Source organism: Cryptotermes secundus, unplaced genomic scaffold (assembly GCF_002891405.2).
Source record: "Cryptotermes secundus unplaced genomic scaffold, Csec_1.0 scaffold455, whole genome shotgun sequence".
In the NCBI taxonomy this organism is placed as follows: domain Eukaryota; kingdom Metazoa; phylum Arthropoda; class Insecta; order Blattodea; family Kalotermitidae; genus Cryptotermes; species Cryptotermes secundus.
Genome location: NW_019734967.1, coordinates 739,747 through 761,059, shown reverse-complemented (window position 1 = coordinate 761,059; position 21,313 = coordinate 739,747). Strand labels below are relative to the sequence as shown.

Sequence of the window (21,313 nt, the reverse complement as noted above, 5' to 3'; positions counted from 1 at the left end):
CGCTGTCATACTGTCACCTATTTACACAACTCTTACTTAGCAATGGGCCTGCATGTCACAACATTCCGTATTTACGCATGTATAGGCCGCACATTTTTTGCCAAAAATTCAAGAGGAAAACTGGGGTGCGGCTTATATTCGAAATATTCGAAATCACACTTCATTTAAAAAAAATTATATTCATAATTAGTAATACAGAGTGTTCTACTCCTGAAATAATATTCCAAGAAAATTATTTTTTCTGTAATTTCTGTCTGAAAATTGTGCTGCGGCCTATACATGCGTAAATACGGTATACAAAATATTAGTCAGGATTTTGGTCGTAGTGTGTATATGCATATGATTGAAGATTAAATTATGTGTATATCTGTTATGAATGTCATAATGTCGATGTGTTTGTCTTCTTCTGTACTGTGCCTATGATTTTTTGAGGTAGCATCGTCATTATGCAGTCATTAGATAATTAAGTCATCGTCGGAAAGTTACTAGACTCTATTTTCAACAGAAACCGGACCCGAAATCTCGGTAAGAACACAGAAAGTTTCTTCTGTAACGTAACACACTCAAGGAATAACTGCTCACAAACAATATCTTGGACAGATAACAAGAGGAGCGGGTAGCATGCATTCGCGGATGAGAAATTTATACAAAATTATAGCAGGAAACCCTGAAAGGAAGACACTGTACCATTCTGATGGTCCAGGCACGGACGGAAAGATAATATTAAAATGGATGCTACAACCGAAGACCCAAGTTCCGATGTGTCCGACGATCATGTGGAAATGGCCCATCTGAAATGAGCCCGAGAGCGATGAAACCGAAGTCCCGCAGTCTGATCAGTCTCAACACCTGTTACAAGAGGCGCTCTGAACTAATTCGTGGTAGCACAGGCGCCATTTTAGGAAACAAGTGGATTCTTTGCAGGCCGGAAGTCCCGTCAGTGGTTCCTACCGAACTGGAATAATTTGGCTTACTACGAGGTTCAGCGGCCGGCTCGTGTAAGAACGACAATAACAATTTCGAGATGGAGACAAATTTTTAGAGACCAGCTGAGGGACTATTAGCTTCGCTCATATTAACCCTTTATAGCCCGGTGGTCACTATGTGTACGACCCACTTCAACATATTAAAACTCCGTATTCTGATCACAGATTGTATCTGTGTGTTTCATATTGTTCTCATAATAAACAGCCACGTTTTTCCCTAAGCAGCATTAACCGGTTGAGTTCTGCAGCGGAGATGTAATGTGTTTCCTGTGATGTAAGAACTGAATATTTATATACCACCTAGAAGAAATTCAGTCTTTAAATCCCGTGTGGAGGCGGGATCGAATACCTGCACCGTAGCCCTGCGAGTCGTAGGAGGAGACGAAATGGGAACCCAGTTCCTGGGGGTATAACCGGGCCACCCTGCTCCTATGGGATATAAATACTGGGACTTGGCCCTACAGGTTGTTGAGACAGTAAAATGTGGAACTGAGAATGATTGAGCTGGCGAAGACCAGCGGTAACTGTAAACGACAGACACATCCTCTCGTCAGAGACGATGTTACATAAGAACTACGACCTCAAGTGTTCAGTTAAAAAAAATTGATGGCCTTAAGTCTCAAGGGGCTTCCCCCAATGAGAACTAATTGGCAATAAACCGCCTGTCGTAAAGCAGCTGTCCCTGACTCAGTATTTAAGGGGTTAAATCTTCTTCTCTTGGGTCAGATTCGCTTCCGAATTACCTGATCTCCAGGAATCACCGTGCAGCTCTCTCAAATTCGATCCCACATTTTGAAGCTAAACCTGCTTCTGGCTCTCCGTCTCTTACGGGAACGGGATTGCGGCATCATCACTGACGTCTGCTGTTACGTCATAAGTTACTGCATTCTATTTTCACTATAGTTCCGATATTTGTTCGCCAGTGTTACTTCAGTAACATTCAATCGCGGCTTCTCACCGTCCCGGGATATCTAACCATTGTGACAAACCAACACAGATAAACAGAAGAAAATATCCTGCGAGGTATTGCCATGAGGCCCTAATGGTCCTTGGAGGTTCCGGAGGAACGCACTGCCTCCACCTTCAGGGCCTAAGAGTACACCAAGCAAGAAATAAGAAAGAAGACGACACTTATGTCAGCAGCATAACTAATTTCTTAGCCTGCACAATGAGGGCAGAAGTGTACTAGAATAAGCGTTCTTTGCAATTCGGCTTACACGTCATTTGCCTCGACGTCTCACCGTTGCAGCTGCAGTCTATCACTGAACAGATGTTCACGCTACAGTCGCTGGCCACACACTTTACGCTTTACGGAAGAGGGAAGCTCTGTATTAGAGCAAACTCCCGCTAATCCGGATTATATGGAGGGATCGTAAGGATTAACTGAGAATCCGGATTAGTGAAGCAAAGCTTAGCCCTAAAAGACAAAATCTTAGAACAAAATAAATGGAATATTTAATGATATAAGTAGTGCTGATGAAAATAAATACAAAATATTTAAATACTATATAGGCAATATATTTATTCATCGATAGAAGACTCAGAAGTTGTACTTATTTTTGAACGTAATTATGCAGGTTTGAAGAAACTGTCAAGTTATTTCTGAACAAACAAGTGACTCATCTGCCTTCCTTAAGGTCGTGTGTCTTTTAAAGTATGTACTTAACCGTGAACAGCATTTTTCTTATTTCGATTAATTAAGACTGTCCGACATCCGGATTAACTGTGGCCGGATTAAGAAAGGTTTACTATATTAATATGTTGTGACGACGGTTATTTCGAAAAATGATCCGTTGGATGGAAGATGCAAAAGGCGGAGATTCGCCTGCCTACACTATAGTACCCGGACGTCGAAAATAGACGCAGAAAGGCTTTGGCGTTGTCATGGTAACTACAGCTCTGAACACCCACGAATGGAAAGAGATTCTGTCCACCAATATATGTAACCCGCCGGTACTGGAACTCCAGTAGCCTGTTCGCCTTGTTTCCGTACTTTAACACAAAGCATGGCTCACTGCAGTGGTTCCCAGAGGAGCACCTGGGGTGAATGAAAAAATATGAGACCCCTCCCCCAGCCTGTAACACATGCTGTATTTTTACATGTGTACAAAAATCTTCTGGCGTCAGGCACATCACTGCAATCAGCAGGGCCCGGATTTTGATGACATGTCATATTTTTTTCCTTGTATCCTATGCGATGCTCTTAAATATATAAATCTCGGATATGATCTGCTGGTTACAGAAATGTAAATTTTATAGGTAATTTTTTGTCATTTTTTTGACATTTTTAGGTTTAAGGTCATTTTTTTCATTTTGGGGGTAATTTTTTGGTAAATTTTTGGACTTTTAAGGCTATTTCTTATCATTTTTGGCCATTTTAGGGAATTTTTCTTCGTATGTTTTCTGAAATGTGAATAACATGGAAGCGAAATGTTCTTTCTTTTCTCCTTTAACTCATTTTTCCATCAAAATCCGGGCCCTACATATTATATTTTTGGGTCATATTTTAGGTCATTTTTCTGGATTTTTTCGGTTATTTTATAGGTCATTTTTTAAATATTTTCAGGTCATCAAAATCCGGGCCCTGGTAACCAGGAAGTTTCAAATCACATTTACAATGAACTGACGCATCGCGACGCGCCATGTGCAAATCTGGCGGGGAACGTGGAGATAAGGGGGGAGCTAACAGTAAAACAAAATGCTATCCTTGAAACTAGCTGCGGATGCCCGTAGAGTTTGAGATGTCGAGGCTCCCACTTTTTCTAGACAATGGGCTCACTGATGGATGCGAGGTTACCAGCCTTACCTGCCGGCCCCCCTTTAGCCCCAGGAATATTCCTGGTACTCTCTTCTGTTAGAGACTGAGTCGACTCCCGGGCCATAGTGCGTCTGGAAGGATTAGGTCACTTGAAATATCGGGAATCAAACCCGCGATATTGCGGCTTGTAACATAATAAGAGCCGACCACAGCGGCCACGCGGTTTAATGCACGAAATGTCATCGCCTGCTCGAACACGGGGATCGTGGGTTCGAATCCCACTCAAGGCCTGGATGTCTGTTTATGTTATGTAGCGACCTTGCGACGGGGTGATCTACAGGCCAAGGAGTCCTACCGGCTGTCTTAGATTCAGAAACGGAAGCGAAACAAACGTTTCACGGATGTCCTTGCCTCCAAGTGGGAGTAGTAGTAGTAGTAGTAGTAGTAGTAGTAGTAGTAGTATTAGTAGTAGTAGTAGTAGTAGTAGTAGTAGTAGTAGTAGTAGTAGTAGAGTAAGAAAGCTTATATAACATGTGATAAAGGTTTCCCGCTGAATTCTTAATGAATATTACACTAGTGGTAATCTAAAATAATATTTACTAATGAACCTTAATTTTATCTGTTTTACGTCTGTTTTATATTAACTTCTATTTTTATTGCACAGTTCAGTCAGTATAGCCATGGACTGCGAGCTTGACGGCAGGGGTTCGTTTCCTGGAATGGTCAAAGTATTTTGTATTTTTCTACATCGTCCAGACCGGCTCTAAAACCAACGCAGCCTTATATCCAATGTGTACCAGTGGTTCTTTTCCCGGGAGTATAGCGGCTGGGACGTGAAGCTGATCACTCACCTCCATCTAGTACCGAGATCAAGAATGGTGGAGCTATGCCTCCACTCCCCCTCACGTCTTCATGGCGTGACGCTTAAATAATTAAGCACAGGGGCAACTTTACCTTTTATGAAGAATGCCGTCTTTTGGGATGTGGTCCTGTGCAGTTCTTGAGTTAATTTACCTTTACCTTTTAACGTGTTCTGTTAGGAACGAAATTAATTTTGTTATCGGTCTACTTTTTTGTGGCTTCATGAATGAGATTAGCGGTCCTAATAGATATCGCGGCCGCCATGTTGGGAAACGCTGTATACCTGTGACATATGGTGTAACAAGCGGTGCCTGTCGGCGGGAGGGAGGGGGGATATAATTTTGAATGGACGAAGCATGGCGGCGCTGCGGCGGTCCCGGAAACAAATGAGTCATGCTATGCAGTATCGCACTTCCGGTGTGGGGATGTCAGGCTGAAGGGGGCTACTTCTTGACGGGGTTAAGTAACGGGTTCTTAAGCTATGGGTCGCGGTACACTGTGGGTTGTTGCGGCGTACTCCCGGTGGGTGCGGGGAGAATTTCAAGAAACTGACCTTGAGATGCGAAGTAGTTCTGCAGCCGGAACACAGAGTGGAGATAAGCGGAGCTCAGTTTCACCAGTGCTGTGACTGCTTTCCATTTCATGAACAATGGTCCGTTTATAAAGAGGCCTATCACTTTCAATACTATTGTTTCTATTCGTGGTAAACAAGATGCAAAGCGAGGATAACTGTTGGAACCTAACACAAAACACGGGCAAATTAGGGAAATGTTACAGTGTTTAGAGGTTTATAAAGAAAGAAGCTGACTGCGAAAAGGCGATTAACGGTCATGTGTTATAAAGACGTGCTACTAGAGCTACTGGTGTGTTCTTTCATTTCTCTGAAAGGCAGTTTAAAAGAGTATAAATGGAATAAAGAAATGGGGAAGGAATTCATCACACCTAACAAGAAAAAAAGAACAAGAGAAATAAAAACTTCATGGCTTGCGTGTTCAATGTCAAAAGGTAAATTTTGTGTGAAATTTATTTTTAAGAACAACAAATACAAAATGCAGGAAGTTTTATTTCGCGTTTGAATATGTACTGGGAAAGTAGAGAAGGCTTTCTTCGTTTCGGTTTCTGTCTGTGTAGACACGGCATATGGACTCCTCAGAAGCCACGATTATGTTTCTGCCAATAGCGATCAAATAGAATAAAATTATAAACTCTACTCGTCGTTTTATAAATTTTCAATTTACAGTGTTCTCACAACTGTGTAGCCCGTTCACTCTTCATAACAACCGCTGTGACAACCCCAAATCCTCTACGGGCAGGACATTCATTGGCACATTCAACGAACAGAATATGCGGATCAAGACGAGCAGACTCCTCTGTATCCTTCCCTTCCTTCTCAGGTGCAGGGAACAAAGCTTCCTACAGTTCCAGGACCATGTAAGATCTGAAGGTGCCAGGAGGATCTCCAGACGTACTAGCCTCTGTCTGTTCCGTGAGCGCAGCCACCACACCAGACGGGAGCTGAAGGCGATCTCCCAAATTCTGCTGGCCATGGAACTCTCCGCCGATTAGTGGGGCCTGATCGATCGTATCACGACCGAGAAGGTTCGACCGGTCGCTGAGGACGGAAAAGCCAAGCATTACAAGAAGTTCCAGCGCCTGCAGAAAATCCAACATCCGCCTCTTCCCATGACAATAGCAGCGAAGTGCCGTACGGGGATGCGGCTTGCTCAGCCTTGAGCAAACTTCTGAATATGCTGTGACACTGACGGTTGTGGGTGTTGATGACATCCTGCGTCTGGTGGGGAAAGCGATACGTGCCCTGCCTCAGGAGACAGCTGAAGAAATTCCGAGAGCAGACCCCAGGTCCTAAAAGTTCCCGCAAAACCAAGGACAAACTAACTGTTGCGAAGTGAAGGGCCATTCGAGCCTTGAAAGCCAATCAGGCGCTTACTGTTCTTCACCTCTGACAAGGGCAATGCGACCGTGGTACCGGATACTGCAGACTACAATCGGAAGATCACTGCCCGTCTGGAAGACCATGCCTACAGGAAATTAGAAAAGGAACCACTGAGTCTGTGGAGCGCAAGACAGTGCTTCTCATGAAGAAATCCTTCATTTATGAGGAAGTTTGCCATCAGTTTAGGCCGCAGAGGTACAGGCCCCCGAGGCTGTATGGGCTCCCGAAGATACATAAGCAATGGTCTCCCTTGAGGTCTACTGTGAGCACTTATCACATGACCAAACACCTGGCGGACCTACTGGGCTCTCATACTGGCAACACTCTAAACCACGTAAATGACTCGATAGACTTCGTCCGTACACTGGGTTCTCCCCGCGCCGGACCACAGGATATAATGTACTGGTCAGCTGAGATGTGCATCCGCTCTTCACCAGGGTGCCGATTAGGGAAACCATGAGTCTGCTAAGTCGACATTTTGACGAAGATATCCTAAGGACCTCCCTCCAAGTTCTGACGCCTTCATGCTTCAGTCTCGCTGGCCAGTTCTACGAACAAATTGACGGCGTGGCTATGGTTTCACCATTATCTCCGGTCGTCGCCATGTTCTTCATGGACAATGTCGAGAAGATAGCGCTCGACCGACTTGCCCATAAGCCCCTCTGCTGGCTCCGTTACGTGGACAAATTCGTCGTCTGGCCACAAGGCCCCGACAGGGTAAAGGACTTCCTTGCCCGCTTGAACAGTGACCATCAGAACATTCAGTTCACCGTGGATACAGAAGAAGACGGCCAGCTTCCCTTCCTTCACATAGAGATTTACAGCAGACCCAATGGTTCTCTGGGTCATAAAGTATACCGCAACTTACCGAAACCAATTACTCGGCTTGCCACCTGCTTTCACGCTCGTATCTTGCTTGGCTTCTTCGACCCTGTAGACAAAGAGGATATGTTCCTGCGAAACTTCGGTTGACTTTCAACGGACTATACGGCGTTATATCCTAGAAGACAGTACTCTCCATATCTCAGTAAATTTTAAAAGTGAATAAATATCCTCAACATTTAACACATCTGTTTACCTCCAGCCTCCTCTAAGTCAGTACACTCTGATGGAGACCAGACAGAGGCGAATTTCCAGACCGGTGCAAAGTGACACGCGTCAGTGCAGTGTACAGGGTCACTTTTCAAATGTGTTTGTTTCTGAAGGTATAATACGTTAAGGCAAGTGAAAGGAACAGTAAAGCTATCCCCGTAACAGGCCATGGAGGCCCATAGGTTTGTGAGACGTCGAGTCTCCTACATTTTATAAACGATCGGCTCACAGATGGCGGTGAGGTTGTCACGCTTACGCGCCTGCCGCCCTTTACCCCCTCGAAGATTCATAGTGCTCATTTCTGTTAGAGGCTGAGCAGACCCCACGGCCATAGTGCGGCTGAAAGGATTAGGCGAACTGAAAAATCCAGTGTCCTCATTGGGAATCGAACCTACGAAGTTCCGGCTTGCAGCAGAATGCCTCAACCAACTATGCTACCGCGCGCCTCGCTTACATATGTTAAGTACGGATATTATTCTGGAACGGTAATATACTGTGTCTAATTTCATTAAGAGAAATAAAATAGGAGGCTGTGAGTACCTGTCAGGACTTTTCGCGTCTCAGTTTGAGAACACACTCCCTCACTTTTTACCAAATGCACTCAAAAACATGTTATTTTTTTATGCGCGGCGGTAATGAACACTAGCCGATTTCAAGCTGCACCCAGGCACAATTTCTCATTCCAATAAGACGTGAGGAAAGATATAAAAAGGAAAAATATTATGGTAGCAATGACTATTCGGTATAGAACTCGTAGGCAGAGATCCTACAGGTTATTAACTTCAACTAATTCTCTTTTATATACGAAAGAATTTTGAGGTTTGTCGTTTGGTAAAATGGTTGTGAACTGGCGTGCCGTAACTTACATGACATTTTCGACTCCTACAGAAGTCATGTAACCCGTGATTTGTTACTTATTTAGTTTCACTTCTTTTAACTTTTACAGAAAATACCAAATTCTTTTGGAGGCCACGCGGAAGAGTAGTTGGTTGAGGCACTATGCTACAAGATGGAAAGTTTCGGGTTCGATTCCCGATGAGGTCATGGGTCCAGCCCTGGGGTCGACTCAGCCTCTAACAGAAATGAGTACCAAGAATCTCCTCCTGGGGTAAAGGGCGGCTGGAGTGTAAGGCTGACAACTTCACCGATATTCCACAGAATGTGAGAGCCTCAACATCTCTATGGACCTCCACAGCCTGTTACAGGGATAGCTTTGCCTTTTACTTTATTTTTTACCTTCAATGCCACTCGTTTTATCTCATCACGAATCCTCCTCCTTCCTTTGCTTCAGTCAAAGTTTTGATAAATTTGATTCTTGACTGGAGAAAACGTCATATGAAATCATGATAACACGCGAGATACCCTGCAACGAATGGCGGAATGTTTGGATGAAGGCGTTCCTGCTAGGAGCTGCGTAAATCAGTTACGACAGAAGTCTGTAGGTCGAGATTCCAACGCATTACAGTTCGGCAGCGATATCATGATCCTTCTTGCTAGCTTTCAGCTCTGTCCGTCTCGAAAAAGCACTGGCCGCCAATTATATAAAATCTGTTGGCTCTGTGTTAGAACTTCGAGTCCAGATGCGAAAAAGAAATATGTTCACAGATAAAACATGCAACTCGCAACCTTCCTGGCCAACACGTAACAGTCGGCCAGGAAAGTTGAGTTGCATGTTTTATCTGTGAACACGTNGGGGGGGGGGATTCAAATCGGGTCTCCACAGTTGGTACAATTAGTTGCTTTAAGTAGGCAAACCAACATACGTGTATTTTGTTTAACGTAAAGTGCAAAGTATTGTTATCCCTTTAACAGGCCGTGGAGGACTAGAGGGTTGTGAGACGTCGAGGCTGCCACATTTTCTAGACAATTGGCTCACAGATGGCGCTAATGTTGTCAGCCTTAAGCGCCGGCTGCCCTTTACCCCCAGGAATATTCCTGGTATTCATTTCTGTTAGAGGCTGGGTCGACCCCCAGGTCCATAGTGCGGCTGGAAGGATTAGGTAACTGAAAAATTCCACCTCATCGGGATTCGATCCCGCAACCTTCCGGCTTGTAGCATAGTGCCTCAACCAACTACTATTTTGTTTAACGACGCTTTCAACTGCTCGGATTATATGACGTCGAATGAGAAGCATGGATAATGCATAACGGATGGATCAGAATGCGACACGCGACGGCGATGACCCAATTTTAGGCACGGTCTACCGACTGCTCCCCCCCCCCCCCACATGCTTGGAAGGGCTCAAGGATGCAGACTTCTGGGCCGAAATGTGAAGCTGACGCCTATCTGCTCGGCCGCCATACTCGATCTGCAAGACGAGCGCTTCAGACAAAGGTACGTTTCATTTAAATTGCAGCCATCACAAACACTGCCTCCATTCATTCTGTAGAGAAAGCGCATAGTATATTATTAAAATATGTCTTCGTGAGGCGCTAAGCTATGATAAGTCATTCAGTCTTCTAGAAGCATTCAAAATGTTCATAAACGAAATACATTTTTTTCTGGGCCGAGGAATAAGAAAAGATGAATGTTTCACTCACCGGTTTCTGCAGGACCACAACTTTCTTGAAACTTCATGGTCACCGATTTCATAGCTGCAAAGAAAAGTTACCGTCAGTACGGTATGACACTGAAAGAAGCGCTGAACCCCACCCACATGGTAAATCTTCGAACATATGAGAAGCTTCCGAAATAAAAAACTACATTCACATAGGAATTACAAAAGCTCTCGGGAAGAACTAGTCGCCTACTTTCCTTTGATATGACATGGACGGCATAGAAAACGTTTCCAACAGCGCTTCGTTGCCGTTGGAACGTCTTTGACTAGTAAGCAACCATAGGGGGATACATACAGAGACCCGCAGACACACGCATCCAACACTTATTCCCTGAATTTTTCCGCCCTTAAACATTCCACGACCTCCGCCGGGTTTGAACCCGCGTACCTTGAATCATGAGGTGGGAACGTTACCCCTAGACTACGGAGGCCGCTTTAGATCATGATAAGTCATGAAGGGGAAGAGATATGATAGGAACTGATCGTGACCTAGTTTCATGTACTCTCCCAGCATCTGCCAGGATAAAGTGATGAAAACCATTAAAAAGCCTCAGTCAGATGCTTGGTTTCCGGTCCGATATTCGAACTGGGCACCTTCTGGGATAACTTTCTCGATTTTATTTGTTTATTTTGAACTTGAACTGTCATGTGTTTCTGCGGCCTGATTCAGAGCTTCGGAACGGAGAGTTTGTAGAAACCACGTGCTGGGCAACAGCACAGAGGAACATGAAGACGACGTACTAACCTGTCGTCATGTAGAAGACCAGTCCTGTGACGACGAGGGCAAGGATGCAGGCCAGAAGCAGGATACAGCACAGCACAACAGTCCTGCGCTTCGAGTGGTCACTTGGAATGAACTGCAATTTCCAGCCCCTCAGGATTGCCCTCTTCTTCAGCGTCGCCTCCCGGCCACCTGCCGGGAGGACTTTGGACGACTGCATCATGTTCTGCCTGTTCTCCGCACACGGGTTCGGCGAGGATTGCTGGCGATCCAGAAATCTAGAGTAATACATCGGCAATGTCCCCGACACAGTTGGTATACCTGAGGTAAACTCCCGGTTCTGATTTCTCATGTTTTTAATTGATACCGCTGGTAATGTTGTGGAACGATTCAAAACCCGGTTCACGTTTTTTTGTGATTTCATTATACGGGGCATTGAATTCAATTCTGCATCATCTTTTGAAAATTCTTGCTTTTTTTTCATCAAATATGGCGAGGGGTTTCCGGAACATTGAGCATTGTTAAGGAAGGGCCGGGAAGGACCAATGTTGCTGCATTTGTTTGTAGATTTCGGTGGCTGGGTCACTGCATTGTGGATGTCTAATGATGTATCACTAATCAGATTCTGTTTATTCGAGAAATATGGAGAAATAGAAGTTTTTGAGAAGGGCGGCATCGAACACAGGTACTCTTCGTGGTAACTATTATTTAAGGATAAGGAAGGCACTGACGAGTAGCTTGAAATTTCCTGTGCGTTGTTCAGTAAGGATGACACAGATGTGTGTCCTTGGAAGTTTTGTGATGAGCATAACCTTTTATTATCTGGCTGATATTTTTCAGACCGGACAGGATTCGAACTACTGCAATGGATCTCTATATAGACACCATCCTCACAGGAATGATGCTGACACGTGGCGGTGGAGCCAGGTGCAGTTCTACTTACATTATTGTTATCACTTATAATAAAGGACGAGCATTTTATGTTATGATGTTTGACACTTTCTCTGGACGGAATGTTTAACATCTTCCCTAAACAGTAAGGAACTCGACTAGTACATGAAAAGGATTCTGAAAAGCGCCTGTATTTGTTTAAAGTTTTGTTCTTTGGTAAGCTAAATGAAGACGAGGATAATTTTGGTGAGCTTGTGTTTGGTGCACATATCTTTGGTTGTGAGCTGGTTTCCCTTGCGTTGTCATCGCAACCGTTGCTGTTGGGAAGAAGGCGCAGACTGCCAGGCCAGTGGGGTATGCACTCACTGTTGCTGCTGTCGCAGACTGGGAAGGCCGTTCCTTCAACTTCTTGCTGAAACCCTAAGTTGTCCATCTGCGAAAAAAACGGGGCAGGCTTTTAATAACAGGTAAAACTAACCACGACAGTAAGAAACAAAATGAATTTACCTCTACTTATGTCACCTAACTGGATATAACGCACTATTCTGGCAAGTCAATCACTAATTAAAAAAAGTAAAAATATCCCTGTAACAGGCCGTAGAGGTCCATAGGGTTGTCAGACGTCGAGGTTCCCACATTTTCTAAACAATCGGCTCACAAGTGGCGATGAGGTTGTCAGCCTTAAGGCCCGTCCACATTACTCGTGTTCGTGCGCCAGAAGCTTACTGCTGCCGGAAAATCAGGATCTGGAGCTGATATCTGTTGTGAAGAAACGCGAAGGCTTTGTATGCAAACCAGTTTGGGCGTCCACTTCGTCAGCTCCAGATCCTGATTTTCCGACGAGCACGAGTAATATGGACGGGCCTTTACGCGCAGGCCGCCCTTTATCCCCCAGGAAGACTCCTGGTACTCGTTTCCATTAGAGGGCGAGTCTACCCCAGGGCCATAACGCAGCTGGAATTATTAGGTCAATTAAATATCCAATGACCTCTAAGGTTCAACATATGCTCCTTTCGGTAATGTTGTTTCAGCTGGTGTGTTTATCGCGAATATTTTCATGGCTACCCATTAGCGTCTTGTAGCTTCCTGTTTGTGTGCAAGAAGTATCGTAAAGCTACTTCGGCCCTTTCTGTCACGGCACTCCATTGGGGGGGGGGGGCGTCGCCTAAATTAATTTCTTATTTTCGATAGTCACAGTATCATAAAGTTTGAGAATCCCTGAGTTAAAAATACTGTCCTCTGAAACTCCGCGTAGTAACTTACCGGCTATGCAATACATTGATTTAACGACAAAATTAATTACATTTTTCGTGTTGCAAATAACAATTTCTGTATCAATGAAACCAAATTCCGTGTCAGACTTTGATTGTTCTGATTTTCTATTAAACAATACACAAACGTTCGCTTTGTTATCTTTCAGTTTGCTTCTTACTCCTGCTACAAACGAAAAAGTCAGTTTTGCTGCAGTCTTCCAGCACTGCCAGGTAGTAAAACCCTTCAGTGTATAGAAATATGTGCTCTTCACATCAGTCAAATAGAAATACTGGGTCCGAAGGGTAAACCATATATCACATACAGTTTGTTCATTTTGTATCTGAAATTGAGGCGCTTCTGGTTTACCGCCGAGGAATTCTTCAACTGCCGCATTTCGATCGCCCGAAGGTCAGTCCATTCTAAGCGGGAGCTTTGTATCAGGCGGCAAGTCTTCCAAATTGTATTCGGGAAGTGCGCTTTTTGATCCTTAGCTGGCTGACCTCGTATCTTGGCCTTCCATAGCTCAGGCGTTTAGTCGGCGGCTTACCACAGCGGTGGCCCGGGTTCGAACTCAGGTCAGGTCATGTGGGATTTGTGAACAAAGTGGCACTGGGGCAGGTTTTCTCCGAGCACTTTGTTTTCCCCTTCTAATTCTCATTCCACCGACTGTTCCACAGTCATCATCATCATTAACTGCCATCCGGAGCTGGTACAGTAGACAAAATAGCGGCCGACCTATCACACGCCACGTCAACAAAACCAAAATAACCGTGTATTTTGTCTTAGATTGTTAGTGGTTTTCCCAGTCTTTCCAGCAAATTCTATGACAGTATTTTATTGAGACTGTGCCACCTCAAGAGAAATGCATGAATAACACAGCGACTGTCACATTCGACCTCCTGTCCCGACGGACACCGCCGCCTGCAGTCACTGTGTGGCTCCCGTCTACATTACGGCCGATTTCTTCATTCGGCCCGTGTCGTCTTGGCACCGAGACCCAACTGTGACATACTGTGAGACATCTCACACCTGCGGGGACTCGAAGCACAACTTATCGGTCGTTCAGTCCGTAGCCTGCTCGCTACTGGAAGATTTCACCCTAGAGGTTAAGTGACTGAAGAGTGAGGCCAGCCACGTCCATAGAGTGCATGGATCTCACCTATATTTCTCGTCATTGAGTGCACGCTGAGCTGCTCAGATACACAGAACAATTTATTTCTGCCATGTGATGGGGATGTGCAATATATAGGTACAGAATTTCGGCGGGGAAATCTCTGGGAAAACTAAATTACTTCGCGAGGTCGTCCTTCCTTCTGTCACTGAACGTAACTCTCCACACTGCTCAACCAATGGGACATGTTTCTTGAGCGCAACAATATGCTAACCATGACGGTGATTCCCGAAGCTAGCAAAAAAATTGCTATCAACGCCATCTGTATCCGAATTTAAAGCAGTAGAAAGAGTTAAAGGAAAACACCGGAGGGTTGTAAATCTGTTCGTCGTGTGCGTGAAACAATGGAAGGAGCTCGCTTATCTGATAAGTTTGTTTCATTTGCGGGCGCAAAGAAATGGATTTGCATGACGTCATACCCCTGAATGACGCAGACCGCATCACAGCTGCGGCTCTGTAGCCTTGAAATAAAAGGGTATATTAATACATTCTTGCCACTGGCATTACAATTAAATGATTCCCCATCTAAGGAATCCCAGTGGCTGTCTGCTTAGGCTCTAGCTGACAGTTAGAGCAGACACAATTACCGGTATCAGAATTCAGGCACTGTTTATCTTACTAAGAACACGTTTGCCGGTACTCCCACGCTCGGTATCAGTCTCAAGATCGCAACATACGTACACCCCCGGATGTGTAGGCTCCAAGATTTTAACGAATTTTTTGGTGCGCATCGATCGCTTGCTGGTATGCTTGTCGGCGCTTCAAAAAGCCCTGCAGATCAAGCCAAAGTGTCAGGATGATAAAAGGGCAGTGGAAAGGAGGTACAGGTAGAAGAAAGTGGCTCTGGTCTAATTATAGATGATATCCCGGTATCTGTCTGGATGAGGCGACAAAAATCTCGATATATCTGTTAGCACAACCGGATTCCGGGGAAGGAAGGTGCGAACTCGGGACTCCTTCAATAAGAAAAATTGTTGCTGCCCACTGATCTCGAAGTTCGTTTGGATCCTGTGATGTAAGGCGCGAGGTTCTGACATGAATACAACTGCTTCGGGACACAGTTGAATGAAGGCACACCGAAAACAAGGCGCTAAAATTGCCAAGGCAAGCCATCAACTTTAAAGGAGAGAATTTATCATTTAAAAGACGAGTAATAAGATCGGGTTTAAAAGTTTAATAGCTAAAATTCTAATCACTGCGTTATTTTTAAAAATAATGTTGCTAATGAATTTCGACCATTTTTTATTCCTCAATTTTTTTCTCGCTTCTTTTCGACCTTCCCTCCTACTCCGCAGCACATCGATCGAAAATCGCTAATCTGGACTATATAGCGTTGCGTGGTATGTTCACTGACGAATGATGAATTTGGAAGGATTCGGTAGGAAGAGGTTGTGACCCAATAGACGTACAATCTGGGAATTTGCCTTCAAAGGCCGAGGAATCCATGATAAAACTTGGAAACACCGCGGATTGCAAAATTTACATTACATACATTTCATATTAGTTACTGCGTAACGGTTTCCCAGCCAAGATTCGAATCAGGTACCCCCGCAATACAAGCCAGAAAAGTTATCAGCTTGAGCTAACCTGATCAGCTGAATGCAGACCCCAAGTTCCAACTCCACGGTACAGAATATTCAGTTGACAATTTCAGGCTGAGCCGTCAAGTCACCAGTGCAACCTAACTCACGTCTTCACAACTCATTTAAGGTTAAGTTCGATATTATCCACCCACGCCACGCGTTAATCGTCAGACTGGGTTCTTCCCGCGACCATTATCAGCCCGAATTCTGCACACATTTCTTACGTCCCCCAAGTGTGTTACAGTCTTCTTGCTTAGTCACTAACACCAGGAACACATCCACTTCAGGATTCTAGCTCTTAGCTACTCAACAAAGTGACGCGAAGATTCACGACCGTAGTCACAAAAGCCTGCAAATTCACCCTATCGTGGACAAAATAAATCCATTCAATTCGTCAAGCCCCATTTCTCTAAGATTCGTTTTAACATTATCCTCCTGCCTACGCTTGGTTTTCAAAAATTGTCTTTTCGCCTCAGATATTCCGACTAATTTTTTGGGGCACTCTTCTATGAGTGCTGTGTGCCCCTCCCTCCCCTTCCTTCTTCATTCTATTGCCATAATAATATTTGCTGCAACAAAGTTAAGTACCATGTCATTAACATACGAGAGCATGGAGGAACAGATCTACGTCTTCTTGACCTCTCGGCATTAGATGGAGGTGAGTGCTCACCGTCATGCCCCAGCCGCTCTAAAACGTTATTAATTCGACAGGAGGCTGGGTGAAACACAAAACCGGTCTGGAGACAATGAAGATGGAGGCAAACAGATTCTAGAGGGTTCTGACGACGGTGTATAACACAAAGAATTACTGGGTTTTCTACTTCTTCCATCGTCCGGTGTTCTAGAAAATATAAAACACAACGTTTCGGTCTATGGATTTGTTTCCGTCTTCAGGTGAGGGGGGAAGGCAACTGCTCAGTTGCGCCCGTTAGAAAGAGCTAACCTCAATCACTGGAACAGTAATTCTTTCGAAATGTTGGCGAATTTTTACAGGACTACAGGACCTTACGTCTCGGAAGATATCACTGTTCGTAGTTACTGCTGTGAGAACTTCTAATCTGCTGAAGGTATGACGTTACCTCGAAAATGTTTTAGACAGACAGTAACTTTCCGCAGTTCAACACTTTATGCCCATCACTTTCATCACAGTTCACAACGCTTTCATTAAACAAGCAGCTTTCTTTAACTGTATTTAATAACAATAACTGTACTTATCGCCATCTCTTGAAAGTGTTTAGTACTAACATCACACTTTATTGTTCTAAAGGGCATTCGCATGAGAATCGGCAAATGAAAGTATCCCAGGCTCTGGCAGTGCATCTCTCAGTCACACTGATGGCCGTGTCTACTATTTCTTTCACCACGTGTTTGCTTGAGAATGACAGTGACCCTTTTTCCCGTACGTAGTGTGTGTCAAACATGGTTTTCTTCAGGAACTCACACATCAGGGCACCTGGTAGCGTAGTTGGTTGAGGCACTATGCTGCAAGCCGGAAAGTCGCGGGTTCGAGTCCCGATTAGGTCATTGGAATTTTCGGTTGACTTAATCCGAATAGCGTTAAGTCGGTATAGCGATTGGTTACGAGCTGGACGACCAAGGCGTCGGGGTTCGAGTCCCGGTGGGGGTAAGAATTTTCACTTTTCCATGTCGTCAAGACCGGTTCTGCAGTCCACCGAACCTCCTATCCAATGGGTACCCGGGTCCCGGGACTACTTTAGCTTCTTTTTACCTTTACTTAACCCTTCCAGCCGCTTATGCCCCTGCGGTCGACTCAGCCTGTATCAGAAATGAGTACCTTGAATCTTCCTGGGGGTAAAGGGCGGCCAGCCGGCGCGAAGGGCTGACAGCCTCACCATCATCTTTGAACCGATTGTCTAGAAAATGTGGGAGCCTCGACGCTCACAACCCTGTGGGCCTCCACGGCCTGTTACAGGAATAGCTTTACTTTTTTTTTCTCTCGCTCATCCTTGCAACTGTTCTTGGGCTCCGTCTAACTCGAAGGTCGTACCTTCTGAAGACTGCCATCTTCTACAACATGACGTCGTGTAGTCTGGTAGAAGTTCAGCGATGCTTCGGAGGAAATATTGCCTCTATTTTCAGGATTGAATAGTAAGCCAAGCAACCAGCAAAGAAAACTTGGCGTGTTCTTCGATTGCGAAAATGAAGAAAATACGTCGCTCCGAAACGTCGGTGAACTAATACCGGAATACAGAGCATAACGTTCTAGAAGGTATCTCACATTCGTCGTACTTTCTGATCAGACTGACAACATAAATACAATAAAAATTCGGAAATTTTCGCGATTTATTCAGACGGAAAACGTTTCGAGAGAAGCTCATGGCCCTTACATACATACACCCTACTTGCCTAAACTGCGAATCGCCGGATTTATTCTGTTTCCTAGCACGAAATAATCCAAGACAAGTGTCTTCCTTCCAGATGCCAAATTTTTGGGAACGGTAAAGCTAAAGGTAAAGGTAAAGTTGTCCCTGTGCTTAACTAATTAAGCACTAGCCATGAAGGCGTATGGGGGAGTTGACGTATGGATCCACATTTTCTTGATCTTGGCACTAACTGGAGTTGAGTAATATTTGGGAACGACGCTAACAAATCCAAATTGCGTTCACAAAGAAATTACGGATAGAATAAATTCAGGGAAAATAGGTGCCATTCAGTTCACAGACTTCTGTCTTCCTGTCTGCTTGCTGCCTACAGACCGATAGGTTTGACCCATACTAAGCAGTCACGATAAGATCCGATTATCGGGGACAAGTCAGAACGAGTTAACTTCCGGTTGTAACCATACTGAACACGCAGAGGAACGTAAAACTCAATAAGTTTCTATTCTTTCGGGTTCACACTGCAAATGCTCCCAGCAGACCAGGAAGAGAAAGGCGCAGCAGACAGTAATAGTCCTGTTTAGTCCTCCTGGGAGCAGTTACAGGCAGACACTGCTTCTTCGGATTTGTGTGGATTGACTCGTATATCCAGCAAGCAGCAAGCTTACAGTTTCTTTCTGACGATCTATACCTATACTTATACAAAGAATCAATTTAAAATTTGGGAAATGAGACATATAAATAACGTTCCTTCTTAAGCCGGGGATACCAGTGCACAAGCCATTGTGTCGTCTGGGGCAGCAATTGCGTTGACTTCTGCAACCCGAAGGGTGGGGGTAGCGATTTTCGAAAAATGTCCATAACAAACATTAAATCTATAAGGTCCAAAAAAATAGCAAAACTGTACTAAATACTAAGATAACAAAAACACTAAGCAGTCGTTGACTGTGCGAGGGAATGCGACAGCCGCTGCGAGGCCGCGCATGCGTGAAGCTCAGAAAGAACAATACTTGTAAACCTGGCTTACTTTTGAGGGTCTTGTTCTGAAAAGATGTTCTTATAACTTTTCGACACACGAATTGTGTTTTGGCGTGAACTCGCCACTCGTCTGTTTCTGAAAGGCGACATGAAGTGACGTCTACTCGATAAGATCTCAGTGCAAGTTGTAATAATACACGAAAGCCGATAAATGCATGACACGTGACGTATCGTTGTTACCACAAATAAATACAATATCTGGCACGAACAATAGTCATGAGCGTGCTACTGCAACCCACTTCACTCACTATGTTTTTTCTATAAATATTTGAGTGGAGCTGACGCCATGCATTACAAATAGGAAATCCTGGAAATAATTTGTAAGCATTTTCTTTCATTTGACGCTTTACAGCCGTGTATGGAAAGCAGCGGGAATTAGTCTGTAAACAAGGCCGCGCCATAGCTCAAGCGGTTAGTCGCTGGTTTCCCACCGCGGCGGCCCGGGTTCGATCCCCGGTCTGGTCAAGTGGGATTTGTGGTGGACATAGTGGCGCTGGGGCAGGTTTTCTCCGAGTACTTCGGTTTCCCCTGCCAATCTTCATTCCACCAATTGCTCCACAATCACCCTCACCTATTATCTGGGGCTGGTACAATAGGCCAGAAGTGGCCGCAGTACAAGGGACTTAGTCCCACCCCTCTACTAATAAAAGAATAATAGTCTGTAAGCAAAATACAAAAGAATTGACTACATGGGAGTCACACAACATGCTAGTTCTCCGAAATAACCTTAAAGTTATCACGTTCGTCGTATTTGTAATTTTTATCAAAGAAAATTATTAAACCAAACTAAATTCCGTGGTTTTAGTCCGCAAGCGAACTATACCGACCGAGCGACCGCCGCTTGTCGACGAAGTTAGTACCAACTCTAGCGGATAGAGGGTGTCGTGCGGTCAGTGCAACGAATCCCCACGGTCTTTATTTTCGGTTTTCTAGACCGGACAACGAAAAATACTTCCATACAAAATCTGTGCTTTGTGATGGATAATTTCAGACGTTCATTATATACTGCTCTCAAACAGAAAACATACTTTGCGGCCACCACATTGCAAAGAAAGAGATACTCTTAAAAATGTTATTTTCTTTGAAATTGCATTAGGTTACACAGTAATTCTGGGTTTTACTTAAAATTATTTTAGTATTATTTAGATTTTAGAAATTGGCACTGCTGTTATGTTGGTAATGTCGATATTCGGGAGTAAGAAGATGGGAAGCGACCTCCGTAGTCTAGGGGTAACGTTCCAACCTCATGACTCAAGGTACGCGGGTGTCGTAGATTTACGGCACGTAAAAGATCCTCATGTCTCTAGGAGACCTCTCAGCAAAATTAGGCAAAATGTTTCCCGCCCAAGTAGTTTCCAATGCCTCCGGTAGATGGGGAAGTTATCAGGTACCACTGCCAGAAGAGGGCCGACCTCGCTGACAGAAAGGGGCTGATAGCGAGCACCAGTACCGGTTGGGTGTGGCGACAGTAGAAATTAAAGGGGGACGTACAATAGACTACTAGTCGCGGTGTATGGGGAAACCCACCTCCTCCAATACTGAATAACTAAATAAGAAGATGGGATGCATTTTAATGATGTCAGAATCATGCAGTTCATGTAAGGCTAACAGAATGGACTTCAAAAGCAGACAGACTAGCGCCGGCACCTGAAAATCCTTAACTTTACGCTAATTCTGCTCTGTGGACTTCGCACCATGTGGACGCTGGCAATATGGTCAACGTTTCAGGTGTTCAGTCTTCCTCACTCTTCAGAGTTGGAGTGCAGCGAACGAATGTTCAAATGAACAAGCGCTTTAGTCCAACAGCCCCGGGGGGAGGGGGATATACAGTCCGAGCCAACACGGACGGAAAACCTCACTCAACCCACCAACTCTCCGGCCCTCGTCTACATGCTGACCCCCATAAAAAAGCTAAACGTCAACAACGAACCACAATAAAAGCATAAATGCATCAATCTAGAAGTTACACCGACCTGTTTTCAGTAACAGCGTGGCCCCAACTTCTGAGTGTCATACGTAAAGTGCATAACATTGGACAATCAAGTAAACTTTATGAACATGAATATTAGTAAAATTTCCTGCCTTAGTAACGCACCTCATAGCTTCA

General features: G+C 44.6%; 1 protein-coding gene across 1 annotated transcript in view; it reads right to left on the bottom strand.

Annotated features, from left to right (window-relative positions):
- The window catches only part of LOC111869075, a gene marked incomplete at its 3' end in the record, with an annotated part of 93,409 nt that overhangs the window by 33,577 nt on the left and 38,519 nt on the right, over positions 1–21,313 (bottom strand). Inside the window, exons 2-3 of the mRNA XM_023860281.2 lie at positions 10,955–12,254; positions 10,193–10,246 (exon numbers count right to left, since the gene is read on the bottom strand). Of these exons, the coding sequence (XP_023716049.1) occupies positions 10,193–10,246; positions 10,955–12,254 (1,354 nt within the window). The remainder of the gene's footprint in view (positions 1–10,192; positions 10,247–10,954; positions 12,255–21,313) is intronic.